The 27641-nt window shown below is 45.5% G+C and overlaps 9 protein-coding genes across 9 annotated transcripts, besides 34 other annotated features; all 9 read left to right on the top strand.

Moving 5' to 3' along the window:
- On the top strand, window positions 1-564 carry Tc00.1047053506839.89 (ATP-dependent chaperone, putative; the record flags this gene model as incomplete). Its single annotated transcript, XM_807107.1, has 1 exon — window positions 1-564. A coding segment is annotated over one exon (564 nt), but the record flags the coding sequence as incomplete, so codon positions are not given.
- Window positions 1-9403: a sequence feature (heterozygous, non-Esmeraldo-like haplotype).
- Window positions 772-800: a microsatellite.
- On the top strand, window positions 863-2035 carry Tc00.1047053506839.80 (phosphoribosylpyrophosphate synthetase, putative; the record flags this gene model as incomplete). The annotated part of the gene is made up of 1 exon (XM_807105.1): window positions 863-2035. One exon carries the CDS (start codon window positions 863-865, stop codon window positions 2033-2035), a length of 1173 nt encoding a protein of 390 aa, XP_812198.1.
- Window positions 2119-2156: a sequence feature (AT_rich).
- Window positions 2803-2863: a sequence feature (A-rich).
- Tc00.1047053506839.70 (NADH dehydrogenase, putative) lies at window positions 3237-4775 on the top strand (the record flags this gene model as incomplete). Its single annotated transcript, XM_807104.1, has 1 exon — window positions 3237-4775. One exon carries the CDS (start codon window positions 3237-3239, stop codon window positions 4773-4775), a length of 1539 nt encoding a protein of 512 aa, XP_812197.1.
- Window positions 5204-5248: a sequence feature (T-rich).
- Window positions 5742-5777: a microsatellite.
- Window positions 6136-6186: a microsatellite.
- On the top strand, window positions 6988-8994 carry Tc00.1047053506839.60 (tyrosine specific protein phosphatase, putative; the record flags this gene model as incomplete). The annotated part of the gene is made up of 1 exon (XM_807103.1): window positions 6988-8994. The coding sequence occupies one exon, from the start codon at window positions 6988-6990 to the stop codon at window positions 8992-8994; it is 2007 nt and encodes a 668-aa protein (XP_812196.1).
- Window positions 9115-9286: a mobile genetic element.
- Window positions 9115-13529: a mobile genetic element.
- Window positions 9404-13530: a sequence feature (areas not merged during assembly with more than two copies in the genome that could not be assigned to a particular haplotype).
- Window positions 13273-13529: a mobile genetic element.
- Window positions 13531-13913: a sequence feature (haploid, non-Esmeraldo-like haplotype).
- On the top strand, window positions 13766-14788 carry Tc00.1047053506839.34 (oxidoreductase, putative; the record flags this gene model as incomplete). Its single annotated transcript, XM_807106.1, has 1 exon — window positions 13766-14788. One exon carries the CDS (start codon window positions 13766-13768, stop codon window positions 14786-14788), a length of 1023 nt encoding a protein of 340 aa, XP_812199.1.
- Window positions 13914-14691: a sequence feature (heterozygous, non-Esmeraldo-like haplotype).
- Window positions 14692-18528: a sequence feature (haploid, Esmeraldo-like haplotype).
- Window positions 14815-14839: a microsatellite.
- Window positions 14855-14884: a microsatellite.
- Window positions 14892-15062: a microsatellite.
- Window positions 15184-15247: a sequence feature (A-rich).
- Window positions 15306-18545, top strand: Tc00.1047053506839.30 (hypothetical protein, conserved; the record flags this gene model as incomplete). Its single annotated transcript, XM_807102.1, has 1 exon — window positions 15306-18545. One exon carries the CDS (start codon window positions 15306-15308, stop codon window positions 18543-18545), a length of 3240 nt encoding a protein of 1079 aa, XP_812195.1.
- Window positions 18529-18656: a sequence feature (areas merged during assembly that could not be assigned to a particular haplotype. This can correspond to areas where the two haplotypes were merged or to regions with more than two copies in the genome that were merged during assembly.).
- Window positions 18573-18595: a sequence feature (AT_rich).
- Window positions 18657-23860: a sequence feature (areas merged during assembly that could not be assigned to a particular haplotype. This can correspond to areas where the two haplotypes were merged or to regions with more than two copies in the genome that were merged during assembly.).
- Window positions 18959-19049: a microsatellite.
- Window positions 19083-21497, top strand: Tc00.1047053506839.20 (uncharacterized protein; the record flags this gene model as incomplete). Its single annotated transcript, XM_807101.1, has 1 exon — window positions 19083-21497. The coding sequence occupies one exon, from the start codon at window positions 19083-19085 to the stop codon at window positions 21495-21497; it is 2415 nt and encodes an 804-aa protein (XP_812194.1).
- Window positions 21573-21597: a sequence feature (AT_rich).
- Tc00.1047053506839.14 (hypothetical protein, conserved) lies at window positions 21747-23039 on the top strand (the record flags this gene model as incomplete). The annotated part of the gene is made up of 1 exon (XM_807108.1): window positions 21747-23039. One exon carries the CDS (start codon window positions 21747-21749, stop codon window positions 23037-23039), a length of 1293 nt encoding a protein of 430 aa, XP_812201.1.
- Window positions 23523-23551: a sequence feature (AT_rich).
- Tc00.1047053506839.10 (protein kinase, putative) lies at window positions 23579-25231 on the top strand (the record flags this gene model as incomplete). Its single annotated transcript, XM_807100.1, has 1 exon — window positions 23579-25231. One exon carries the CDS (start codon window positions 23579-23581, stop codon window positions 25229-25231), a length of 1653 nt encoding a protein of 550 aa, XP_812193.1.
- Window positions 23861-27641: a sequence feature (heterozygous, non-Esmeraldo-like haplotype).
- Window positions 25365-25391: a microsatellite.
- Window positions 25502-25534: a microsatellite.
- Window positions 25806-25833: a microsatellite.
- Window positions 26021-26099: a sequence feature (A-rich).
- Window positions 26190-26263: a sequence feature (A-rich).
- Window positions 26788-26810: a microsatellite.
- Window positions 26814-26859: a microsatellite.
- Window positions 26971-27057: a microsatellite.
- Window positions 27620-27641: a microsatellite.

Raw genomic sequence — 27641 nt, 5'->3', positions numbered from 1 at the left:
ACAATCTTTATTCTTGGATTGGCAAGCGAGTTGTCTCTCCCTATTTATCTTCTCTCCCTACAGTCCAAGGACCTGGATGATGCATCACTTCTTGGGCTTATAAATTCTGTGCCACCAAAAAGTCTGCTTGTCATTGAGGATCTAGAAAATGCCATCAAGGCACATTCTGTTCATTCCTCGTTGCGGAATGAATTTCCCAGGGAGATTGGTGAGGGACGCGATTCTGGTGTGTCGCTGAGCGCGCTACTAAACGCCATTGATGGCATCGCAAGTAGTGAGGGAAGGCTGCTTATTATAACAGCCAATGACGCCTCGCGTCTGCCATCGCCAGATGCGCTCCTGAGACCTGGTCGTGTTGATCGACGCGTTTCTTTTGGTCCCCTCGATCCTGAAAGCATGAAGGAGATGGTGAAGTCGTTTCAGTCAAGGTCAGCGGAGCCCTTGTTAAAGGGAGCCTTTACACTTTGGGAAAACGGGTGCTTACCCACAGCAGCACCCACCACCCCCGCGGAGCTGCAAAACGAACTCCTCGCCTCCATCTACAGGAATGGGCTTACACATTGATTTAAGCATCGCAGTTGTCCTTGGTCTTATTGACATCGTTTTGTTTTGGCTCCTTTTCTGCGTTGTGGTCTTTCGATTGTGCAACCCATTTTTGTTTTTCCTCTCATCGGTCTGTGTGGGAGAAATGTGAGGACAGTGACTGAGGATGCGGTTGAATATTCCTCTTGGATATGTTTGTTTTTTCTCCCTGTAGAGAGGGAGAGAGAATTTTTTTTTTTCTTTTTTTTTTCTTTTTTAAATATATATAAAAGAATTGAGAAACACGAAAGGCTAGAAGTAGGGAGGGTGTTGCACACGCATGTCATACTGTGAGCAATACCTCTCGAATGGTGTTACGAACCGCAATGGAAACCTTCGCGTCGTAAATGGCAACAGTAATCCCAAGCTGGCTGAAGGCGTTTGTCAAGCCCTTCGTATCCCTGTTACGTCATGTCGTGTTGGAGCCTTTGCCAACGGTGAAATCAATGTCAAGATTCTTGAGTCTATACGTGGAGACGATGTATTTGTGGTTCAGCCTACTTGTGGCAATGCAGTTATCAACGTGAATCAGGCCGTGATGGAACTTTTGCTCATTATTCACACTCTGAAACTCAGCTCAGCAAGGCGTGTGTTTGCGGTCATTCCGCATTATGGCTACGCTCGTCAAGACCGTAAACATATTTCCCGCGTTCCCATCAGTGCATCTGCCGTGGCACGTATGATCACGGAGCTAGGCGTAAATGGTGTTGTCACGATGGATCTGCACTGTGGTCAAATTCAGGGATTTTTTCATGGTTGTCCTGTGGCTGATCTTAGTGCCACATCTGAATTTGCAGAATATGCAAAGAAGAAGGCCTTCAACATCAATAATCTTGTTATTGTTGCCCCAGATGCGGGTGCAGTAAATCGTGCACGACGCATGGGAGATCGCCTTGGTGCGAGTCGTATTGTCACTATCCTTAAGCGGCGAGTGGAGGCAAATCATGTCGACAGCATGCAGCTTGTGGGTGAAGTGGAAGGATGCGACTGCATCATTGTGGACGACATGATTGACACCGGCGGGACGTTGTGCAAAGCGGCAGAAGTGCTGAGAGAAAATGGAGCAAAGGAAGTACATGCCTGGGCCACGCACGGCATTCTCACCGACCCTGCGTGCGATCGCATCACCGCATGCGAGGCGTTGGTTGAAGTCGTTGTAACAGACAGTCTTCCGCAGGTTGAGAGTGTAAAGAAGTGTTCCAAAATTAAAATTATATCTATTGCTAAGCTCCTCGCTGAGGCAATTTACCGCATTCATTCCGAGCAGAGCATCGAAAACGTCGGTGAAATTCCCGTGCCGCAGCACCACAACGAAGACCTCATCTCGGTGGATGCATTGGTAGAGGAGGGTGACTGGCCTCAGAGTGGGAATCGATCGATTAAGAGGCGGAGTGTTGCATATCCCGGTAAGACAAGCAGCCAAGAGAATTCCCCGGGCTTTGTCGCGCACTGATACCGAGTCTTGACGTTCTCACATGGAATTTGCAGAATAGGTATAGGGAAACAAAGGGGAACGAAACGCACGAAAAAAGGAAGAAAATAAAAAAAATAAAAAAATATATATTTATATTTATGGAAGAGACACGGAGAACAATAGAGACGCGGGGTGGAGGCAAATTAAATATAAGAAAAAAAAAAGTACGAGGCCATAAGAAAAACAACTAAGAATAAGAACACAAAGGGCAAAGTGAAGTGGAAGAAATATGCCAAGAAACCAGGAATGGAAGAGGGTTCCGGCTTATTTTCTCTTCTTCTTCTCCAGCTCTTGTTTGTTTTGCATATTGCCACGGCTACTACTTCTTTGTACATACAAGGGGGGGAAAGCATGAGAACACATATTTCTCATTTCTTGTATTCTTTGTGGCTTTTCTTCTTTTGAATGCGGTGGGAGTCTTTTTTTTTTTTTTTCCCTTCTCACCGAAGAGAAGATGGGGGAATACGATAGGGAAAAAAAGAACATGAAAAAAGAAGCGATAAAAATTTAAAAAAGCGGAGGGGGCGGGTGGGTGTAGAGTGAAAGGCACTCAGAGAAAAGAAACGACGGCACAAGAGAGAGGAGGGAGGATCAGACGGACGTGTGTGTGTGTGTAGGGGGAGGGGCAGTGGGGAGTTTTGGGAAGTCTTGAGGGTACCGTGATGATTCATAATCCATTAATTCTATGTTGTTGTTTTTTCTGTGCCTTCATCTTGTTTCCTTATTATTATCATTATTATTTATTATTTTTTTCTTTTGATTCTTCTTTTTTTTTTTGCTCTCTCTCACTTTTTTTTTTTTTTTTTTGCCTTTATCACTTCACTGTCCCTCTTGCTATGCCTGGTTGTGGGTTTTTGTTTGAAATGGTTTTCAATGTGAGAGGCAGCATCCCGTTATATATTACAAGTATACGTTTATTTATATTTGGTTCCCCCAACTTTCCCTTCGGTCAGGGTTTTTGGGTGGCAACATTGGCGCTGCCGCGGTACATGTTTTTTTGTGACTCAATTGCATTTCTTTGGTGCGTCTGCGTGTGTTCCACTTGCTTTTAAAGGATTAAGAGCCGTCTTGTAAATATTTTCCACAGAAACGTCATAGGCCTTGCCTTTGCTTGTTGCCGTCGTTGACTCCACAAACACACAGAAACACACACGTTCCCTCTCTTTAAGCAAAAGATAAAATGTTACGCCCCACCCACGCCGTGCTCCGCCCGAATGTCGTGGTGGTTGGCACGGGATGGGCCGGTGCATACTTCACAAGGAATTTAAATTGCAAATTGGCAAACCTGCAGGTTCTTTCCGTACGGAACCACTGTGTGTTTACACCGCTTCTTCCCCAAACCACAACAGGGACTTTGGAATTTCGAGCGGTATGCGAGCCCATTTCACGCATTCAACCTGCTCTCGCGACATTACCCAATCGTTTCTACCGCTGCGTAGTGTATGGTGTCAACTTTGATGAGAAGGAAGTAAACTGCGTTGGTGTTGGAGTCGTTGACACCAATTTTAATGCGACTGTGCAAACGTTTAATATAAAATACGATAAGCTGATCTTGGCGCATGGCGCACGACCAAATACCTTTAACGTACCTGGTGTCATGGACAATGCCTTCTTTCTTCGCGAGGTGAATGAAGCCCGCGGTATTCGAAAGCGTCTCGTTCAAAACATCATGGTGGCAGATTTGCCTACCACAGATTTGGAAGAGGCGAAGCGCCTGCTACATGTTGTCGTCGTTGGTGGAGGTCCTACAGGTGTCGAATTTGCTGCTACTGTGGCCGATTTTTTTCGTGATGATGTACGCAAGATTAACCACAAACTTGTCGAATTCTGCAAGGTTACTGTACTTGAGGCGGGCGAGGTATTTGGCATGTTTGATCTGCGGGTTCGAAATTGGGGAAAACGCCGACTGGATGCGCTTGGCGTGCGGATCGTGAAAGGAGCCGTGGTAGCGGTCAATAACAAGGAGGTGGTCACAAAGGATGGCATTGTGATTCGTACGGGACTGGTGGTCTGGAGCACCGGTGTCGGTCCTTCCTCATTGACGAAAGACTTGGATGTGGACCGCACATCCCGTGGCCGCATCTCAATTGATGATCATTTGCGTGTCCTTCGGAAAGGGGCGCCCATTCCTGATGTATTTGCCATTGGAGACTGTGCCGCGAACGAGAAACTTCCGTTACCCACTCTGGCCGCTGTGGCATCTCGACAGGGTGCGTACCTCGCAAAGAAGGTGAATGGGGAGTTGTCAAATAAACCCATTATGGCGCCATTTGAGTACAGGAGTCTGGGCTCCATGGTGAGTCTGGGGGATAATGCGGCCATTGTAGAATTGAATGTGCCGAGTAAATTTGACTTTGTCGGTCTCAAGGCCCTGTTTTTCTGGCGCAGTGCATACCTCAGCATCTTGGGCTCGTGGAGGAATAAACTTTATGTGTTGGTGAATTGGGTGGGGAGTGCTGTCTTTGGCCGTGACACCACCTTCATTGGCGATCTCAGCGAGGATCGTGTCTGGCGCACGTTGGCGGCGGAGGAGGTTTCACGCGAATATGCCCGGAAAAAGGCCTTTGCCAAGCTAAAGATGATGGAGACAAAAACAACAATCACCGCTGAGACCCTCGAAATGGGGGCTGAGATGGGCTACATTGTCGGTCAGAGCGACAAAGCGGAGGATTCTTCGACTGCGGAAGCAAAAGACACTCCCAACACGAAGCCACAGTGAGACACGACCGCTCTTTGAAATTTCTTGGAATTCACATCCCTTTTATCTGTGTTATTTACAACGCGTGGCCCAATTTATTTATTTTTTTTTCTTTGGCGCTGTTTGCTTTGCGGTTTTTGATAATGAACCGTCCGGGCGGAGGGGCAAAAAGGGGAAATAAGACTACAAGGGACATCTCTGTTTCTCTGCCTCTGTGTGCGTGTATACATGTGGAATTGATGTTTGTACAGGCACACACGTATACACACAGGGACGGGAGGCAGCAGAAAAGGAAAAAGTAAATAAATAAACTCATTCCTCTGGTCGTTGTTCGGCCCCCGTCAAACAACGCCCCCTTCCGGTCACAATCCGTGTGACGTTCTTGCATCTGCAAATAAATTCAAACAGGCTAAAGAAGGGATGAAAAAATTACCCAAAATAAAGGCGGCAAAAAGAAAGAAATAAAAAAATAATAACAAAGGAAGAAAAAATAATTTTAATGTTGTGTGCCTTTTTCCGGTTCGTTACGTTGCCTTCAAAACCACACACGAAATCACGCAAAGCAAGAAAAGGAAAAAAAAAGAACAGCAAGGATAAAGGCAGTAATGATACATATAACGCAAAAGAAAAGAATGGATTGCTCGGTGCATTTATTTGCTAGAATCTTGTGGAATGGATGTGTGAACAGCAGTGGTCAAATAATTGATAGAGCATGTTGATGGATTCCCAATTGAGTTTTATTTTTGTTGTTGTTTTTGTCGAACCGTTGATTTATACCTCCAAAAATGCCTTCCTGGAATCTGGCAAGACTGCAAACTGTTTTTTTTTTTCCTGGTTTTGTTGTTCCTGTCATCCCATTCACTCCGCTGTTGCCCTTCACGCGGAGAGGAGTCCGGTGGTTGCTGGGGGTCCTTCAAAAAGGCCATTACTTCGTGAGCTCACCACGAGTCCGGTTGTCTTGGATTGAACCATAAGCACTTTTTAAAATTATTATTATTACTTATTTTTATTTTTATTTTTATTGTTGGCATGTGATTGTTGGATAAATTACAACTGAATTGTAATTTTTGGGCACTGTGAGACAAACTGTGACCATCCACTCTCTTTTGCCCTCCACCTTTCCGGGAATACGGGACACAGGGTGTTACCCAGGCACAACATAACTCCTTTAAACTCACTGAGGGATGGAGAGCAGGAGCAACACTCCTCTGGAATTCTTGCACTTCCTTTCTGTTGAAGTGCCCTTTGCCGTACGGACGCATTAATTGAAACTGAGAAGAGGCGAGAAGCAAAAAAAAAAAAAAAAAAATGGGGGAAAATGGTGTTATGTACACAGGTAGAAAAAAGAAGAGGCAATAATAACAGCAGCTATATTCACATTTATAAATATATATATATATATATATATATATATATATATATATGTATATATCAAAAAAACAAAATGGGAGGATTAAAGCGTTGCCCTTAATCTTTGCGTGTTATTTCACTCTTTACTTTTTTTTTTTCTTGCTTATGCTCTTGTCGATGGCATTGCTGCTCCATTGCAAGTTTGTGACTGCCCTGTTGTGGCTTAATCGTTTGTGCTCGCGTGGCCCACCCGTCCTCAGCCCCACGCAGGGAGCATGCAGAAACACGCCGGGGTTTTGTGGGGGGTGGAGGGCGGTAGGGATCAAAGAAGAAAACGGGACGAAACAAACAGGCACGGCAAAAATAAACACAAAAAATTGAGAGAGAAAAAAATTGGCGGTTTTCTTCTGCGTTTCCAACGGAGAAGTCACGCCGCATATCACACACACGCACGCAAAACTATAAAAAAACGTAAACTGTCTAAAAAGGGGAAGCGAGAAGAGAAGTGAGAAAAAAAAAAAGAAATGGAAATAATGAAAAAGAATCTGAGCAACAACAAAAAAAGTGTTTTTGTTGTTTTTTTAACGACAAGCCGGGCGAATACCGCAAGAAGAGGCACCTCCGGCGTTTGAGTGGGAGGTGTTGGCGTCAGGGTTCCTGCCCCTTTTCTTTTCCTTCAATCTCACTCTCCTCACCCCATTTTTGTCTCTTTTCTTTTAGTGTGACTTATAGATTTCCCTCTTCCCCAGGCGAATTCCCTGCAGACAGGTGTGGGAAGTGGGTCACTGTAGTAAAAGTAACCCTCTACACATATCGGTCTGTCTTTGTCTGTAAATATTTTAGAAACATTTTCCCTGGGCTATTGTGCAGCACATCGCCCACCATGAGTCGAGAACAGCGGAAGATCGCCACGGCGTTTCTCGAGCAGCTTCGTCAGCTTTCTAAACGGCATCCGGGCAACAACAGGGATGGTTTTGATGAGGAAATGGATGAACTGCGAGCTGTGGATCACCGCGTGCGGAGTAACGTGGATGAGTTCTACACCGCCTCACTTGCGACGAGTGTTGCCAAAAACCGCTTTACCGAGGTGCGAGCAAATGAGGGAACGCGCGTGCGTCTTCGATCGTTGGTGGAGGAGAATCAAGAATCGTACATCAACGCAAACTACGTGGATGGCCGAGCATTGTTTAATGTGCCTTTCACCTACATCGCAACGCAGGCTCCCCTTAAAAACACCATTTTTGATTTTTGGCGGATGGTGTTTGAAAATGACGTCGTTTTTGTTGTGATGCTATGTGGGGAGGTGGAGGATGGAAAAGCAAAGAGTGAGATGTACTGGCCTAAAGAAAATGGAGTATTGGATATTGGCATCTTGCAAATCAGTTCAATAGGTGAGAGGCGTCTCTCGGACTTGGTTTTTCGCTCTTTTATTTTACACAATGCAAATGGTGAAGAGCATCAGGTATACCACATGCAATATATTGGCTGGCCGGATCAGGGCATCCCTGACACCAGCGCACCTCTTATGGAGATCATTCAAACCATGGGAAAGTCGGAGCTCAGCGTGCAGACTCCTATTGTTGTGCATTGTTCCGGCGGCATTGGTCGTACAGGTGTGTTTATTGCTCTGCACGTGGCCCTCGCTCAATTTCAGCTTGAACGGAAAGACATTGACATAAAGAGGATTGTGCATATTTTGAAATTATCTCGTACTGGGATGGTGCAGCGAAAAGATCAATATGTCTTTCTTTATTACAGCGTGCAACGCGAAATGGATCGCATGATTATGTCGGCGGAAAAGGGAGTGAGTTTGCTGGAGCTGCTGCGCCGTCGTGAGCCGACCGCCAGCAGGCAAACTGCGCCTCGGCCAGTTACAAATACGACACCACAGTCCCCCGTATTTTCTTCCCAGGCAGCATGGACAACAACCAAAGTACCACAGCAGTTCGCCACTCCCATCCCAACGCAGGCGTATCCGCATCACCAGTCTCAAAGTCGGGAGCTTGGCCCAATGCCACGCAGGAATTTTCCTTATGCCTCGCCACATTCCTTTTCTGCCATCACAGAGGGTGAGCAACGGCTCTTGGAAGACTATTTAAAACGACAAACGCCATCATCCCAACAGCTGGTGGCTCTTCCCCGCGATCCGGTTCTTAAACTCGGTAAGGAAACTACTACGAAAAAAGTTCCCAACATGAGCGTGTTGGCGACCCAAAAAGAATCTCATACAGGAATCCCAAATTCGACAACGAATACTGAGGCGTTGGAAGAGCAGCTGCAACACTGGCAATGGCGAAATAGAGAGATGCGTTTTTCAACTGACCGAGTAGAACGCAGAGAAAGGGAGGCGGCGACACGCCAAGCACCGGAGGCCGGCACAAAAAATGAGTCTGCTCCCTCAAAACGACCTTCCGAAGAAAAGCCCTCGAAAATGGAAGCTCTGGTGGAACCCGGTCCGACACCAGAAGAAGTTCAAAATCCATTCTCTTCGACGCGCGGTGCGAGCACGTTCTCGGAGCGGAGCGCGCCTCCAGTCTCGATCATCATCACGCCGCAAGAAGCCGGCACCGCTCGGAATTCGGATCCTACTTTCCACGCCGGAAGCGGGAATAGCCCGACGAATGGCTCATACAGCGTGGGGAACGACAGCGAACAACATGGCCATTCCGTGGCCACACCGGAAAAGGCGACGGCCCTCACGGCAGCAACGGCGCCTCCCGCAACCACGGAGACGAAGTCCGCAACGGCACCCGGGGATCCGGCGGAGGAGTCCGAAGCGAGCCGCTTTGACCGGCTCGGCGAGGCGCTGGCGGATTTCGAAACCCTTGGCCCGTTCCCGCGCCGCCCGCGCACGCACATTATCGCCAAAGAGGAGTTCGACCGACTTTGATGGATGTCGCTCACCCGCTGCCCACGCGCGTATTGTATCCCTATTCTTTTTTGTTGGTAATTTTTTTTTGGGAACGCGACCGAGCCTTCTGAAGCGACGGCGCGCCTTCCGCCCTTCCCAAGGAGCTTGTGAAAAGAATGATCGCGGGAGAGCTGGCTAACTTAATTAATGTGTGTACATCCTGATAAATGAATGCATTCTTTATGGTACTCTCTACCGTATGAATCTTTTGAGAAGAATGCGACTTTGTAGGGGCAGGGAGCCGATAGAGGCCAGTGTATTTTTTTTTTTACAGACACATCCAGGTAAGTTTAAGGAAATGACTTTGGTTCCCAACACACCCTCCGAGTGGTGTGATATTGGCGCCCGTCTCCGGGACATGGTGTGCCAATGTGGCGAGACCCAGGTGCAGATGACGTTCATTAATGGTAACCAGCTGTCGGATGAGACGTTAACTGTGGCCGCATCATCGGCAGGCTTATGCTTGCTCCATGGACCTATCTCTAAAGCATGGCAGGATTCTACTCTTTATTGGACATATTGCGAATCTCCGGGCGCCTCAGATCCCTAATTTCGAGAAACAAGCGCTCCTGCCCGCTATGGGGGCAGCCCGGGAGTTGGGGCATCAACAAGGGCTCATCACTGCTGAAAGGGAGCGCCTGAATATCGATTACGCGAACGCCGTCGCGGACGTGCAGAATCGAAATGCTCAGCTTAACTCGCGGATTGAGGAGGCGCATCGCAACCTATTGGTAAGGGAATCCACTATCGCCGGGGCCGGCAACCAGGTCCTAGAACTACGACAGCAGTTGGAGAACGCTCACGCCCAATTACGGGAGCGCGAATTCAACTTGGGAGTCCTCAATGCTCAACTCCAGGAACGGGAGGCACGCCTTAACGCACTACAAACCGCGCGGGATGCGGAGACGACTGGGCGGGACGAGGCCTCCGCTACTCGGCAAGTTGCCAACGATGGCTTAACTACAATACCGCATCAAACGGATATCTTGATGGCCGGAGGCGTGCCTAGCAGCGCGGCCCGACACAGTTCGGCGGCTTACAGGCCCCCTCACGGCAATGCTGCGAGACCACATTTCCACCCTTCCACGCCGTTGCCTTCCCGCACTTCTCCCCTGGACGCCCAATTACCCATGGAAGAGGACCGCAGTTTCTGCGCATTCGACGTCACCACGTGACCCACGCGTACATGGAATGAGGGCGCCTCCGGAGTAGTTTTCGACCTCCGGTGCGCATACCAATGCTGGCAACAGGAAAACGAGCAGGTTAAAATTGCCGTTGACAATTTGGTCGAGTGGATCAGCGCGCTGGAAGGCCTGCAGGATCCCACCGATCGAATCATGAATTTGGGGAGGTCCCTACTGAATACATTCCGGATGCAGCTCGCGATTGCATCCGATCCCGGCATCCGGCTTTCCAAACTGCGCGCCCGTCTTTACACCGCTGTTCGCCAGACGGACGCTTATGCGCGGGCGGCCCAGCCTCTCGTCGATCGGCGAGAAACCCAACGCACTGTGCGATGCCAACGTTGTCATACCTATGGACACGAGGCATCTACATGCAATGTTCGCCCGAGATGGAATTACTCACAATACAGGCGCCCTTCAAAAAACGGCCGAGGGGCCGCCGCACGCCGCTCATGAATGCTGGCGACGGCAGCCCCATCCAACCCGCCACCTCCCACCAATCTTCACAGGCAGCGCACCGCACCGCCGATGCTCCACCCGATGTTTCAAATTGCCCGACGCAATCGGCGGGAAGGGCCATGGAGCTTATCCGTAAACGACGCTCGGCTGTAGTACGACGAATCGCCGACGTCTCCGCTTTGGGCCAGTTATATGAGGAGAGCGAACGAGGTGGCTCGAGAGATGTGGGCGCCGTCAACGTGGGAGCAGAGAATGTCTCTAGCTGGGCAATTCACGACTTTTTGCTGCACGCACGAACAGCCGATCAACGCGGAGAGCTGTGCGGCCTTTTTGATGGCAATCGAAGTGGCGCCATCGACCCGACTGCAGCACGCCAGGATGCTGCGGTCCATGTTGCAGATGGAACCCCGCTGACCATGGTGATTCTGGGGTTACAAAAGATTGCGGCGCGATCAGAGACGAAGCAAGCGCGCCCCTTGACAAAGGAAGAGATGAATCAAGTAATCCGCAGCCGGACCGATTGGAAGCAGTGTGTTGTTTTTCGACATGCGTGGATAACGGCGAGTCGTTGGTTTGAGATTGCGGCCTTAACTCCCAACAATTTTAAACTGAAGGCGGACGGGACCGTAATTTTGGATTGGCCCGTGGCGCCGAAGACGGCGAGGGCGGATCCCCGCCGAGCCTCGCGGTTCTTCAGGACACGAGGGCTGGACGCTTTCGACATTATAAAGCTATGCAGGACACTTCAAGAAAACGAAAAGCTCACGAATCTTACGACCGTTCAAATCGAAAGAGCTCTGGCTCCTTGGAATGCCACGGCGCATTCCATAGAAAGGGGAGCGTTGAGACACGCTGCTCCAATCGTGGAGACGTACAATTTTTACCCACACGTGATCTCGCAGTTGGCGAAGCACGTCGACCCGTTCGACCTTCCCCAGAATACTGTTCGATATTTGGGGAGTTACACCACAATGCGGACCCAGGTGTTGTCGCTGTTCGCATTGATGTGAAGGGAGAAACTGCGGAAGGGCAGGAACCCTGGTTGAAAGCAGAGGAGCGTTTTTTCTATGATTTTAATCACAATCATGCTGCTACAATAACGAGACGCGCGACAAGGACGCGTCCGGCCACTCCACAAGATGAACGAGCCATCCCGCTACAGCAAGTCAACGTGCCTGTACTGAATCCGGAGTGGATTAAAAGCCGGTTGAGCCCGGCTACCTTGGAGAGACTCATGCAAGCATGGGGACTCGTCGGGCGGTCCCCTTTCCCTCTGCCCTTCTCCGGTAAAGCGTGCGAAACTCCACGAAGCATTCCAACCGCTGACGCGCGATAGTTACGAAAAGCAGGAATTATCGAGGACGCTTCGTCCACAATAACAGGCGGATGGATAATACCCTTCTCGGTTGTGGAGGAGAGAACCGCCGGTTCACGACGACGATGGATCGCGTGGCCACGCGACAAGAACAGAGACGACCCTTACGAGGCGAATGTTCCTTTTTTACACATTTCCCATTATTTGCTGCCTGTGATGGCGGAGGCCGCTTCCTGCCTGGATTTAAAGGCATCCTTTTTGCAAGTCTCTTTACCGCGGGAGACTCGGCATCTCTTTCGATGCCGCGTGGAGGACGGCACGCTGGTGGAGCCGACACGGCTCCCTATGGGATACAAGGCCGGCCCAGAAATTCTCCAGATTATTATTACTTCGGCGATTGCGGTGGTGACGACGGTGGTTCGCCCCCTCTGGGCTGCACCTCCGTCGGTGCGTGTCGGCGTTTGGATCGATAATATACGCATTGCAGGGTCGAAAAGCGATGCGACATTGTGGGAAGCCAAGTGCTTCGTAATGCGGCCGGCTGTCACGCCACGATGGGGGAGGATCGCGAATCGGGCGCTGCGCAGTACACCTTCCTGGGAGTGCGGTTTGATCACACTCACCGTGCGGTATCCCTGGGTGACAAGTTTGTCTGGTCTGTATGCGCCGTGCCGGCGCCCAATTATTTAACCATCGCGGAAATGGAGGTTACGGTGTCACGTGTTTTCGCACGCGGCTGCCATTCGTACACGCGTTTATGCGACAAATACCTTTTCATAAAGGCGGTGCGACGACGATTATCGGCACTTAACCGGGGATTGTGCAGGAGACATCCCCGGCGAACCTACCGCCATCAGCGGTTGGCTTTGGCGAGAGATTACGACACACCATCGAGAATACAACCGTAAGAGAAACAACAAGCCCACAGAAAAGGCGTCGGCCGCCCTCATCACGGATGCATCGCTCCATGGATGGGGAGCCGTTTTTATTCCATACGCCGGCGACGTTAAAATTGCCGGGGGAAATGGGAGAGGAAGCCTTTTCTTATCATGCAGGCCGAGGCACGCGGTACGCTCTTAGCCTTATCGGCTTTTTCTGCCATCTTGCCATCCACCATGGACATTTTGGTGGACAACACTTCGCCGCAAGGAGCGGCGAATAAAGGCAGCTCAAAATCACACGCCATGACGTGGGGGCTGCAACGGATATGTTTGTTGACTCTCGCGGAATAAAGGCAACTTTTGCCTACGTGCGGTCAGCAGAAAACCCCGCAGACGGCATATCACGCGGTCGCGTTTTATTTCGCCATCCCACCCTAACCCACTTTTGATTCCCACCACGCGGCGGGGTCTTGTGGCTGCAGGACCCCAAAGTCTGCCAGTTCGTAAGTAATAATATTCAAATCCTAACTGAGGACAAAGGACCATGCTAGTGGTCCACAGAATTCTATATATTGAATGGAAAGAAAACATTGAAGCAACTAGCCAGCCCATTCTCCCTAGCTCGCTTGATTTCCATACATTTTTAGGATCCGGCCAGCTGCCCGGAAGATTATTCGGCGCCGTCCCCTCCCCGGAAGAGGGCCGCCAAACGCTCCGAAACACGAGGGCGGCGTGCGTCCGTGCGGCGCCGCACCTCGCCCCCCGGCGTGCGCCAGGTCCCGCCGTGCCGGGAGCGAGCAAGCGTCTCGCGGCGCGCCGCCGTACCACGGCCCGCATAATTTTTTTTTTTCCGCTTTCGTTTTCTCTTTCCTCTAGCGCCCGTTCGCTCCGCCCGCGCTTTTCCGTTTGGCATGGAGGCTCTTCCCGCCTCGTGCCGGAAGATTGTGGCGGTAAGAATTTCTTCAAACTTCAGAAGCGCCGTAGAAATTAGGAATTCCCCACTGCCCTCCGTTTTAAAACCGACCGAAATATTTGTTAAAAACCGGTTCGTCGGAATAAACGCCAGCGATGTTAATTTCACAGCTGGTCGATACAAACCGGACGTGGAACCACCTTTCGAGTGCGGTTTCGAAGCGCTTGGAGAGGTCGTGGCGTCCGGAGAAAAGGTAAAAGGGTTTTTTGTGGGAGACATCGTCGTGACGCAGGCGTTCGGGGCTTTTGCGGAGTATCAGGTTGTTCCTTCAAGACAGGCGAAAAAAGTTCCTTCAAAAAAGAAAGAGTGGCTTCCACTTGATCTTAGCGGTACAACGGCATCGATTTCTTTGGGAGAGGTTGTGAAACCCTTGTCTGGAGAAGTGGCGATTGTAACTGCGGCCAGTGGTGGGACGGGTCAGTTTGCCGTACAACTCCTTAAAAATGTTTACAATTGTCATGTCATTGGTGTGACATCATCCTCTTATAAAGCAAATTTTTTGAAAGGATTGGGCTGTGATCACGTCATTGTTGAAGAGAGAGAAACCATTGATGAGGGAATAAAGCGAATAGCTCCAACCGGGGTAAATTTTGCATATGAATCAGTTGGCGGAGAGACTTTTCAAGTTATCGTTCAAAACATTTCCCTTCGCGGACGTATACTTTCGATTGGGGGTATATCCGGATATAGCGATGGAAGTACCTGGATGAGGCGGTCTTCCATGTATACACCCTTACAAACAGCACTTCTATCTAAAAGTGCGACGTTGCATACCTTCTTCTTACCACATTACAGCAAGTATGCTGCTAGACACTTTGCAACGCTTTGTGATTATTATAAATCCGGAATTATTAAAAGTTGTGTCGACTCTTTTGAATTTAAAGGATTGGAGTCAGTTCCGGATGCAATAGACTATATGTATAGTCGAAAAAATCAGGGAAAAATTGTTGTTGAACTATAAGGTCAATGGTGGAGCGTCAGGAGCATAAAAAAAAAAAAGAAAAAAAAAAAATTGCTTTAGTGGCGATTTTTTTCCTTTTTTTTTTTTTTTTTTTTTGAAAAGCTTATTTTTATTTTATATTATTATTATTATTATTATTATTATTATTATTATTATTATTATTATTATTATTATTATTATTATTATTATTATTATTATTATTATTATTATTATTATTATTATTATTATTATTATTATTATTATTATTATTATTATTATTATTATTATTATTATTCGTAGTTGTTGATAACTTAAAAAATGATTGATTTTTAGCATTTTCAGGCGAACAATTTTATTCTACACGTTTTTTTTTTTTTAACTCTCAGGTTTCCATATATATACTTAATTGTCTTATATTTTTTATTTATTTATTTATTTATTATTATTTCCTTTCTTTCTTTTTTTTTTTTTTCTTTTTTTGTCTCCCAAAGGGAAAAAAGAAAAAAGAATTTTTGCTTACAAAAAGAACGAAATCCAAATGTCATCCTTTGACGACCTCTTAATCCTCGTTTCAAGAAAAGGCACGAAAAGTGTTCAATGGTGCGGTGAGAAAATGGGGGATGCCCAGCTGGAAACCCTCATTGCGGCAATGGAGATTTCGCCCATTCCTATTCAACACATCGATCTTTCCCGGAATGAAATCACTTCAAAAGGGGCCATGTTGCTGGCTCGTTTTCTTCGAATTACGCCCACTGTAGAGGAGGTGGAAATTCGAGAAAATAACATTGACAACGCCGGTGCAGAGGCATTTATACAACTTTACTTTGACGTCCGGTATCCAAAATTATTTGATATGGACGGGAATCCGTGCTCAAAGGCGTATGTACATAATTTGTCACTGTTGGCTCAGGGGAGTTCTTATTCAAATGAAGTTCGAAGAGGTTTACTTACGCGCGAAGCAGATGAACTAAATGTATCTGGGATAGACTACAACAAATTGGACCCTCGTCTGGTGACTTTTTATGTACAGAATGTGGGTGGTTTGGAGAGACTGATTCTTTCTGGGTGTTCACTGGGGGACGCTGGAGCTGGGGTGATTGGGGCATTGATCAGTCAAAGCACTCTGACTCATCTGGATTTGAGCAACAACGGTATATCTGACGTTGGGCTTTCACAGTTTGTTGAATACTCCAATCTTCAGAATCACCCAACAATTTCTTCACTTTCTTTTGCTCAAAATATTCGCATTGGTAATTTTTCGGCACAAAATCTCACGAAAACCCTTTTTGAAAAGAACGGTAAAATTACCTTTTTTGATCTGTCTGAAACATCCGTGACGTCTAGAGTACGATCTATTATTAATCATGAATGTGAACTTAATAAACAGCCACATTCTTTGAAGGAAGCTGTGATTGGAATCCGGACCAATGATCCATCATGCACATCAGTAAACCTTCAGTGGGAAGATGATATGGAAAAGGCAGCATTTTTTATTTCTCCCATATTAAGGGACAATACAAATTTGCTGGAGTTGAATTTGGGCAACTGCGGCTTTGGGGATAAAGGTGTGGAGCTTTTAGCGGAAGCGCTGAGACTCAACAATACCATTCGGGTCATTGCATTTCCAAACAACAATATAACTTCTCGTGGAGCCAAAAAACTTTTTCAGTGTATCATACAGCACGTTTCATTGGAGGAAATCAATTTGGCAGGAAATCGAATCAATGATGAGGCCGCTCTTTCACTGTTAAACACTATTCGGTTGAATGGTAATTTAAAGAACATCAATATTACCAACAATTTTATTGGCATAGACTACATAAATGAAGTGGAAGGTTTGCTTCTTATTAACCAATCACCAAAAATGATTCGGAGACTTGTTGTTGAGATTGAGGCAAATGAGCCCAATTTGGCATCTTTATCATTGTCAGGAGGAACAGGCGAGGAATATTACAATGATGCTTCAGTGAGATTGCTTTGCCAGGCACTGTTATTGAACGCGACTGTAACTTCATTGGATTTGTCCAAGAATATTGTTGGCGATATTGGGGTGGCCTCTATAGCCGAAATGCTTATGACCAACAATGTTATAACCCATTTGAACCTTTCAGATAATTCTATATCCAATCGTGGCCCTCAGCGTCTGTGTGTTGCTCTTCGTACGAATACTTCGCTTCAGGAGTTGGACCTTTCAAACAATGCGATCTATGATGAAGGAGTTGAAGATTTTCCCGAAATGTTAAAGTATAATGATCGTCTCATCCGGATTGTGTTGGATAAAACGGGAGTTTCTAAGGAAATGTACAGCAAGATAATTAAAGCGGCGGATCTCAACAAAGAGCCAAAGAACATTAAGGATCTAGTGTACAGATTACAAAGTGGAGATGATACATTACGTAAGGTGGATCTCAGAAGGGAGAATTGCTCACGCCCACTTGATGATGAATCGATTGGAACACTTTGTGTTCATTTAAAAGGCAAATCATTTGTGGAAGGCTTGCTTCTTCAAGGTAATATGATTGGAACGAAAGGATGCCAAGCTCTTGGTGAGCTTCTTGCAGAAGAAGGTTGCGGTATTCTTTCATTAAATTTATCATCTAATCCTGTGGATGATGAGGGTCTCCAAGAATTATCAAAGAGTTTCTTATCTCCGCACATAAAGTTGGAAACACTTGTTCTTTCTGAAACTGAAGTGACATCAGCTGGCATTAATTCCTTGATTGAATTATTGAAAATCAACACTTCTCTTCAGCAGGTATTTCCTCCAGAAAGAGTTTCAGCAGATGTTTTCTGTGCAATGAATTATGAGCTCATGGTGAACGCTCAACCAAAGTTACTGAAACCTTTGTTGGCAAGGATTGATGCCAACGAGAATATTCCAGAGGTTGTACTTAAAGATTCTCAAGTTCCTTTTACAGATTCTGCTTGTCAACTTCTTTGTGCTTCGTTAGTGAAAAATACTCACATTGTTTCACTTGATTTATCGCATAATCGGTTGACTTGCGAGTGTGTGCCTTTTCTCGTAGAGGCTCTTTCTCGATCTCCAGCAATAAGAAACGTGGATCTTTCATACAACCATATTGGTGTTAAGGGGGGAATGGATCTTATGCTCTTCTTACAAGAGAATGACCATGTCCTTTCTCTTGATCTGAAGGGTAATGAAATATCCTTTGCTACTGCAAATGCAATCACGGAGTTATTGTCTTTAAATGCAGGTTCAATTAAATTGAAAAGGATACTTCTACGACACAGATCAGGCAATTTCTACGATGAAATGATTAATTTGAATGGACAAGATGAAACTTACAAGCTAAACGACAATGACATCCGTCTTTTGTGTGATGTTATGACAGAATCATCAACACTACGTGCCGTTGATCTTGGTTTGAACTCTATAACAGACCTTGGTTGTGAGATGATTGCAGATGTACTTCGACAAAATCAAAAAATTGAGGCTTTATACTTGGACTATAATCCTATCGGGGAAGCTGGTGGTGAGGCTTTATATAATGCCTTAAAAGTAAATCATCAACTTCATACCCTTTTTCTGGAAGGGTCAAATGTGCCTGAGGAGATATGGGAGGAAATATTGGGGCTTCTTCATGTTAATGAAACGCCATTCAAGGAGAAAATCAATATGCGTGCTGTTCGGTTAGACGAGGTTGATGATGATACACAATTTAAAAGCACGGATTATGCAAATGCTCAAGAAGAAAAAGTGGGAAAAGATGCTCTTTATCTGTATGAAGATCCGAGTAAGCTCATTCTTTTGAAATAGTTGATGAACCTAACTTTTTGCTCTCTGTATTTTATTATTATTATTATTTTGTTATGCTATGTACGAATTTTTATACAGATTTCTGGATGTAGAGAGGGAAGATGGGGATTTTTTTTCTGATGTTTATGTTGTTCTTCGTCAATAAGAGCAAAAAATGGAGAATGAAAAGAGAAGAAATAAAGGAATGTATGAAGAAAAAAATGGGATGTAAATGAAGGAAACACCGAGTCGGTGTTTCCTTTTTCCTTTTCTTTCCTTTTTTGTTTTTAATTTTAGAAAAGAACCAGCAATTGGAAAAAAAAAGTTTTCTTAAGTTTTCTTGCCTCCTCTGGCATTTTTGCACTTGACCCAATACCCTTTTTTTTTAAGAGCGAGAGAGAGAGAGAGAGCACGTTGACATATGTATAGTACAGATTATTATTATTATTATTATTATTATTATTATTATTATTATTATTATTATATTTTTATTAACATTATTACTATTGTTGTTATTATTATCATCCTCTTCTATTTGTCTGTATGATTTGAGTAGCAATGTCCTTTAGCCTGCCACAGTCATCTGTCTTGGTGGTTTCAGTGCCCAAAACGGGGATTGTTGTGCCTGAGAAGCAAAAAACACGCAAAGAAGAAGATACTTTTAAACAACAAAAGAAAGAGCTAGAAGACATCATAGAGAGGCAGCAAAGACGTCTCCAGGAGCTGTATTCAAATCTAACAGTAGATGCCGAATGCCATGAGCGTTTATGCCGTGCCCAACTTTTATCCGAAAAGGAAAACCTTGAGACAGCGTTGGCAGGCTTCACTGGGAAGTTAGAAAAACTTTCAGCGCGCCGTCAGGAATTACTTCAAGTAAACGACCATGCATTTCAGTGGGGAGAGATGCGGTCCAAGTGTGTAGAAGCCAGGTCTCGAATCAGTGACCTCAAAGACGAAATTGAGGAGAGTGAAAAACAACTGGAGACTGTCCAAACTCTTGTGAACAATCAACAGGACCGATTGCATACTGTGCGGAGAGAGCTTCGTGATGTACGACAGCAGGTGAAGTGGATGCTGGAATGCCAAGCTGTAGATGAGCAGGCGTTTAATAATCGTATTCGTGAGGAAGAGGAATATCTTCGACAGCTTATGGAGGCGCGTGATGGAATGGAAAAGGAATCTTCAGAGATGACCGAGATGGAGAAACTTGAATTATTGCCATTGCAAGACGAAGTGAATACATTGGAGGCCTACCTAAAAGGAATAAAGGGATACACTCAAACGCTTCAGCTTGAGTGTTACGAGTTTCAAAAAGAGATGGAGAGGGCGAAGATGATTACGATTGAATCATCGGAAAACGAATTGGCCTCTTTGGAGTACCAACGAGCTTTGGAAAAAGTTGACCAACAGATGTTGCATTTCTTGAATGAAAAGATGGAAAAGACACGGCGTCAAGGGGTAGCGCCACTAGTGGTGCATACCAACAAAAAAAAATGGCTTAAAAACTACCGTATCGTATGGGATTGCCTTTCTCAACATTGCAGTGGAATGCGTCAAGAAAAGGAGAAGGACACTGAAAGGATTCTCAGCGAAGTAAAGCAAGGAATCGAAACGGCACGACGAGAGCTCAATGAGGTCACAGGTACCAGTGATGAAGGTAAAAGAGAAAGACAAACGGCATTTTTATTTATTGAACATTTAGTTTCCTTGCTTCACCGTGGGCGAAAAATGGAGTCACAACTTCTGAAACGCATTGACGATTCGGCAGGAAGTATTGGTGAGATGCCTGAGGCATACATTTCCCTTGCAAAAATGAGTGGTTACAATGACTTCGTGGACGATGAGGAAGAAGAAACTGTGATGCCGATGGAGTCAACGGAACAGTTGTTTAAGCCAATTGAAGAGGAAAGTCCTGAGTTGGCCATTGGTGAGATGCGGAGTACTTTCGATTTTTCCCCTGACGATCGGAAGGTGGAAGACATATTTCGAAAAATGGCACACCGCCCTCGAGGACATTTGCAAGAATTTCTTCAACAGAAGTCCCTCTTTATGAGTGAACACGCCGCACAAGCCCATATCCCACTGCGACGCACTTTGACGAGGAGTTCCCCTAGCACTGTGGAAGCATCATTAAGTCTGTTCTTTGAGAAAATGATTGTTGAAAGTATACATTATGCTAAGAGCCATCAACAGAAGATAATGCAGGATACAATGGATCTTCGGCATGGCGTTGTTCAAGCGGATTTACAATATGCAATAGAGGCTAATGATTTGCAGACGAGGGTACATCGAATATTTTCTGAACGTCATAGATCATTTTTGACTTCTTCTCCTGCATCCACTGCACCTCTTAAAGGGACTCATCCCACACGCACTTCTTCGGTCTCCAAAGCGATTCAACGAATCGTTATTGAAGGGGCACACCTGCCACCAGATGTTGTGCGTGCTTCATTGGCGCTTCAGGCAAAATATTTTTTGTCGTGTGCTATACGTGGGTTCACCGCCGTGATGCTGACTCCTGGGAGTGTTATCCCCACCGTGCGGCATCTTTTTCTCACAAGAGACCTTGACAGGCTCTGCGCACGTGACGTAAGCAGTGCGGAGATAGGGAAATTGAAGCAGGTCGATTTTACTGCGAAGCTGAAGGATGTACATGACATACATCTGGTGAAGGATGAAAAGCTCACATCTTCGAAGCTGAAAGCGGAGATATCGTTCACAGTTGTTCTCTCCACTGAGAGCGAGCACAGGGCCAGTTGGGTTATCCAAGCGGACAACCCTGAAAGTAGAACGTTTTGGGCGTACGTCTTTGCGTGGGTGATAAATGAATCGGCCCCCAGCAACGAGGACGCAATTATCGTGCGATTGAAGAGTGCAAACAAAATTTTTGTTTTGGATGCGACAGACGCAACAGCTGATAGCTTTGAGCCAAACAACCGCTGTGGACTGTATGTGCAGGTTGACGAAAAATGATGAAAACAATTTGCTTTGAAATCTCTTGGAATTTTTGTGTCTCTATCGTTTTTTTATTTTTATGAGGGCAGTCACTTTTTATTTTATTTTATTATTTTATGTCTTTTACGCGCACACACACACTCACTTTTTGCGTATGGATGTCTTTGTACTTTTTATTGTTGTTTGTTTTTTGTAGTTTTGGACCTTTTTTATTTTTATTTTCTGGTTTATACGCCAAGGCAACTCAGGGAGGAAGCTTCATTCAACATGTCCAGTCAGAAAGCGCACCAGCCTCTATTCGTTCTCAAGCAGCACAGCAGCGCGGTTATGACATGTGCGATGGATGAGCAGAAGGTGTTTCCACGGCTTTTGTTGAGTGGAGATGGTGACGGCGTCGTAAAGTTGTGGGATCTTGAACTTCGCGCCCCCTTGCTCTCGTTCCATGCGGTCAACAGGGCCTCTTTGGATGCAGAAACCAATAACCAAAACAAGGAGTCGCCCGTTTTTCTTGTTAGTAGTGGTGTAATGAAGGTTGGATTTTTGACCTTTCAAGGACTGGCTGCCACAGCAGGAGAGAAAGGGGAAAATGTCCTTTTCTACACCCAGTGCAGGAATCAACACGTGCACATTTGGCGAGTCGTTTTGGAATGCGATGATGATGATGATTTTGAGGAACTTCAATCAAATAATGCAGGAGGGACTTCTTTGGAGTTATTGCACAAAATCAGTGTCCCACAACACGGTTTTTGTACTGTGCCGTGTGCTGCCATATCGTGTAGTGAACTGCAGTTGGCCATTCCACACGATAACGACGGAATGATCAGCTTGTGGAGCATTGGTTTGGTTGACAAAAGCGGAAAGAATTGGGAAGGGCTGCGCGTTACATGTAAAAAAACTTTTTCTGCGTCGGGACTGGAAACAAAGTGTGGAACTATCATGTGCATCAACTACCGGGATGGAACTCATATTGCTCTGGCCTTTGAGAGTGGTCATTTGACGCTTAATAACTTTTGCGGCGAGCGACTTGCCATCGTTCGTGCCTTTTCGGAAACGGCACTAACATGTGTGTGGTCTGGCAACATGCTACTTGCCTCCTCAGCAGATGGACAACTCCACTGCTACGCCGTTGTAAGCGAAAAGAACGAGGCGCTTGACAATCCCCCCAGCGAAGCAGATGTCACGTTGACGCTTGTCATACAGTGGGAAGCCTCCCTACGCAAGGGTCTAGGTAGCGTGGCACTGCAACGCCATTTGGCTGTGGTGGGGTCATGGGACCACACAATGAGACTCTACGATGAAGGATCGGGCCGTGTCGTATCCATCTTGACGTTTCACAGTGGGCCTGTCAATGATATCGCTCTGGTTCCTGCTTCGTTGGCGCAGTATGCCTCGTTTGGATTTGATGTGCGACGCCCACGTTGGTGCAGTGCCAAAGCCTCCAAAATCAAACAAGAGGAAGATTCTGTGTATCTTTTTGCTTCAGCCAGTGGGGATTTCACAATTGCTGTTTGGCGCCTGGACTTCAAGATGCTGCGTGCGACGGATGTGAGTGCCATCTGATGCAACCGAAGCAAGAAGCGATGCTCTCAATTCAGCTACGTCGGAATTTATCTGGGGTTCCTTTTTAAATCTTCCTTTCTCATCCCTTATTCCCTCACGTCCGTTTTTGTGACGAATTCTTTGAGAGTTGCTGCGCTGGTGCGAGAGCGCGGGCTCTGATTAAATATATCACGAACATGCCGAAAATGCGTCTCTTCATTGAGAACTAGGTGCGGGGCCTGATGCATGAGGTCGGAGATGCGTAGTCGCATTGTTTCTTTAATTGATATATTTTTTCCCTACACACTTCTATTTATTTATTTCTTTGCGGTAGTTCTTTCATTTTTAACAAAAAACAACAACAACCAAAAAAAGAAAAAAAAGGGCGATTGGTCTCATCGTAAATATTGGACGTCTCTTTGCAGAGACCACGAAATTAAAAGGAATAAGAAAGACGCAGAGAAAGAACGAAGAAAAACAAAAACAAAAAACAAAATCGTTTGCTTTAAATATATTTGTATATTTATATTATTCCAGTAATAATAACATTGTTTTCAGTCATGAATGGACGTTACGTGCCGCAGGAGGTGCTTGGCACAGGAACCTATGGACGGGTGTTGCGCTGCAATGATGTACTCACCGGCAGACAGGTCGCCGTGAAGGTTTCTCAGAGAGACGCCGCATACCGTCGTTCTGCGATGAATGAGATACGTGTTCTCCAGCTCCTTTCCCACACTGACAATGCACTGAAAATGTTTGATTTCTTTGAGGACAGTGGTCATCTCTGCATCGCTTCCGAACTGCTTTGCACGGATTTTTATGAGGTGCTTCGCAAAAATGGTTTTCAACCACTTTCATTAGACACCGTGCGTATTGTTGGTGAGCGTGTTCTCCGGGCCCTGGCGGAGCTGCATAAGGCGGGTTACATGCACTGCGACATTAAACCAGCGAATGTCATGCTTCGCTTCAATGAGACGGACCGCAGTAATTTGAGTGACTTTACAAAAACATGTCTTATTGATTTTGGGGCGGCGCGACAGTTTCACGAGAATACCTACTATGATGTTCAGTCGCTTTGGTACCGCGCTCCTGAGGTGATGTTGGGGTTGCCATACACGTCGCATATTGACTCTTGGAGTGTTGGTTGCCTTCTCTTTGAATTATACACGGGGAAACCACTTTTTGCGGGTGAAAATCCGAGAGAACAAATGACTAGCATTATGTGCACCGTTGGAATGCCTCCCATGGAAGCCTTCTCGAGTGGAGCCAATGTGGAAAAGCTACAATTGCCATGTCTTGCAATGGACGTGAACGCAGAGGCTAATCTTCGAAATCTCATTGCAAGCTATCGTTGCAACAACACCGGTTTCAATCACTCTTATCAGTTGGTTGGGGAGGAATCGGCGTTCGTGAACCTACTGTGCGCACTGTTGCAACCGGATGTGAGATGGCGGCTGTCTTGCACGGATGCGCTGCACCACGCCTTCTTCACTTCTCGTTGCCTCTATCATGGCAATATTGTGAGTGCCAACTTCTCGGTTTTCAGCCCGAGTAGTAATGGTTTACAGTCGTCAATTGATTCTAATTTTGGGGCTGTTTTTTCATCTACGGGAAACGATGCACGTGGGTTTGGTGGTTTTGAACATCTCGTGCCTCAGCAGACACAGCCACATCCTAATCCACACCCACAGCCACGGCTAAAATCGGAATCCTCACCTATTTTGCCTGCGAATAGTAACTCTGTTCCTCTCGTGGGTTTGGTCGGCAGTCCGCCAGGTATGGTGTTGCCCGGGACACGGCCACCGGCATCATCCCAGGTAAACATCCCGTCTTCTCGTGTTGTTCTTCAAAATGTGATGTATCCGACCCCGCCCATGAAAATCATACAGCCGGTTCCTTTCAACACACAGCAGTCGCAAAAAGCTCTGCAACAACCTCAGCGCGTAAGTGCGAACATGCTTCCCGTGATGGTCTCCGCCATTGGAAATCCATATTCCTTTCCGCCATGTGTCCGACCTGAGTGTCAGGTCCAGAATTGGGAACCGGTGATTTTTCAACCTCAGCAGCAAATTCCGCCAGAAGTGACGCCCATGTTTCAATGCAAGATACTTCCTGGCGGCTGCCAATACAACTATCAAGGCGGCGCAGACCCATCGTTTTACGGTGCTTCCATAAAGAGTGGTTTACACTCTGCGGTGTACGTTCCGTCATAACAGATGAAACTTTTTTCTTCTTCTTTTGTCAGACCCTTTTTCTTTAAAAAATCTGCAGATCGCCAATTACAAATAAATGACAAGGGAACGAAGGAGATTGAAAAAAAAAAAACTTGCATATTATATATGCTTCTCTTTCTTTCTTTCTTTCTCTCTCTCTCATATATATATATATATATCAACGACAAATAGACAGGAAAGCAACGAAATAAAAAGAATAAAGGGATAAAAAGTGAACGAACGAAGAAAGGCAAAGACGATCGTAGTGAGTTTTTTTTTTTTTTTTTTGCTTTTTGCTTTTTTGTTGTTGACGTTTTTTTGTCCACCATCCAGTAATTTTCGAGAGGAGGCTCCCCTTTCTTTTTATTGAGGAGGGAGGGCACTTTTGTTTCCCGCTTTTTTTTTTCTTTGTGTGCGTGTGCGACGTGTTTTATGTTTTATTTGAGCCTTTTTTTCTCGCCAACCGCCTGACGATTGTTGTCAGATGAGACCTTGCTTTCTCGATGCTCCTCTTTCAATGTTTGCTTGGGTTCTGTGTGTTGGACGGTTTGGACCCGTGGACAATAGTTTCTGGTTTTTTTCTTTTTTTTTTTTTTTCTTTTCTCGGACTGCGTGCGTATATATGTGTACGTCTCTCTGCGTTGCTGTTGCCATGGTGGGAACAGCTTGTGCATGTAGAAACACATCGAAAGGGTCGGGAAACAATGGGAGGGAAACAAACAAACAAAAGGGAAAAAAGAGGTCTAATTGGGGTGTTAACAGTCAATGACGAATATTTTTGGACAGATGTTTTTTTTTTTTTTTTTTCCTTTTCTGTTCCCCTCTCCGGTGGTTTTGTTGTTTGTTTGCTTTTTTTTTTTTTTTTTTTGCTTTTGTTGCTTCATTTGTTTTGCAGTGTATGGAATTTGTTTTTTCTTTTTCCGCGTGTGCGATGTGTTTTTCCTTTGGTCAACGACCCTTTTTTCTTTTTCTTTTCTTTTTTTTTTTGTTTTATTTTCAGTGTTTGCTCTCTTTTCTTTTTTTTTTTTGTTTGATTTTTATGTGCCTTCGCCTTCTTGCGGGAGGGGGATGTCTCCTCCCCGGGGCGGTGGCGGTGGTGTGGGGCTCACGCCTCCTTCTCCCTTTTTTTTTTTGCCTTTATTTTCGCCTTGCCGTAATGAACCGCCCCGTTGTTTCCCCACCCACACAACTCTCGCATTAAAAACGTTTGCGTTCACCAAAGAGCCGCAAAAAGGAAGCAAAAAAAGAGGCTTGAGGTGATTGATGCATGCGTATGTGGACTGTGGCAAAGCCGGGAAGAGGGAGGGGGGAAAAGAAAAAATCGTAACCCAAATAATAATAATAAAAGGAAAAACAAAAAGACGCATTGCTGTGAAAATAAGTGCGCGTCTATGAAAGAAGACAAGCCAACAGCAACAAATCGTTTGTTCATGTGTACAACACTGAGAAGTAGACATGCAGGAGCATGTGGCTGTTGATGTTAGCAAATGCCGCTTTACGCATGATGCTTCCATGCATTTATTTGTGTATCTTTTGCTTACCATGGGCTACCAACCTTTGTTTGTTTGCTTGTTTGTTTTCCATATATATATATATATATATATATAAATATATATATATATATATATTTTCATGTTTGATTTTTTGTGCCTGGGTGTAATTCTTCTTTTTTTTTTTTTGTTTCTTATTGGCATGTGTGTGTGTGTGTGTTTCATTGCCAATTTTTCTCCAACACAAGCTGTGTACATACGTATATACAGATCTATTTATTTATTTTATTTATTTTTTATATACTCCTAAGCATATATATATATATATATCTGTATGGGAAGTTTTTTTTCTTTTTTACTTGCGGTTGGTTGTGCGTGTGTACTGGCGGCATTTTTCCGTACCTGCCAGCATTTTATGTTTCTGTGTTTTTATTCATCATTGTAATTCTTCAAGAGCTCCTTGCAGAATATAACGTAAGGAGAAAATGCATAAACAACCCCCCAAAAATAAAAGAATTTGCCACCAATGGAAGAACGAGAGCAAAGAGAAGGAACATAGAATGATTTAAGGGGAATTGTCGTCATGTGTCGCTATTGTTTGATAATGGCAGCAGTGATGTGGCAAATATATCATTCTGTCAGTACGCGTTGTGACGTTTGATGATAATATTTGTATTGGTGATAGACTTTTTTTAAAAATCCCTCCAACGAGAAGAAAAAAATATATATTAGGGCAGGGTCTGGTAAGCATCTGGACGGGGAGTGGGGGGGGAAGTTATATGTGTCTTCCCCAATGAGTTTGTGAGGTTTTTGATGGTGATTGAGATGCCGAAGGAAAACGGCAACGAATAAATGTCCATTTAAGGAGGGAGGACTTGTGGGAGCGGTATATGTCTTGTTTTTTTTTTTTTTTTTTTTTT

Source organism: Trypanosoma cruzi, genomic scaffold (genome assembly GCF_000209065.1).
Source record: "Trypanosoma cruzi strain CL Brener 1047053516765 genomic scaffold, whole genome shotgun sequence".
In the NCBI taxonomy this organism is placed as follows: Eukaryota; Euglenozoa; class Kinetoplastea; order Trypanosomatida; family Trypanosomatidae; genus Trypanosoma; species Trypanosoma cruzi.
Note: the sequence above shows the minus strand (reverse complement) of the source record. Positions and strands in the feature narration are given on the sequence as shown.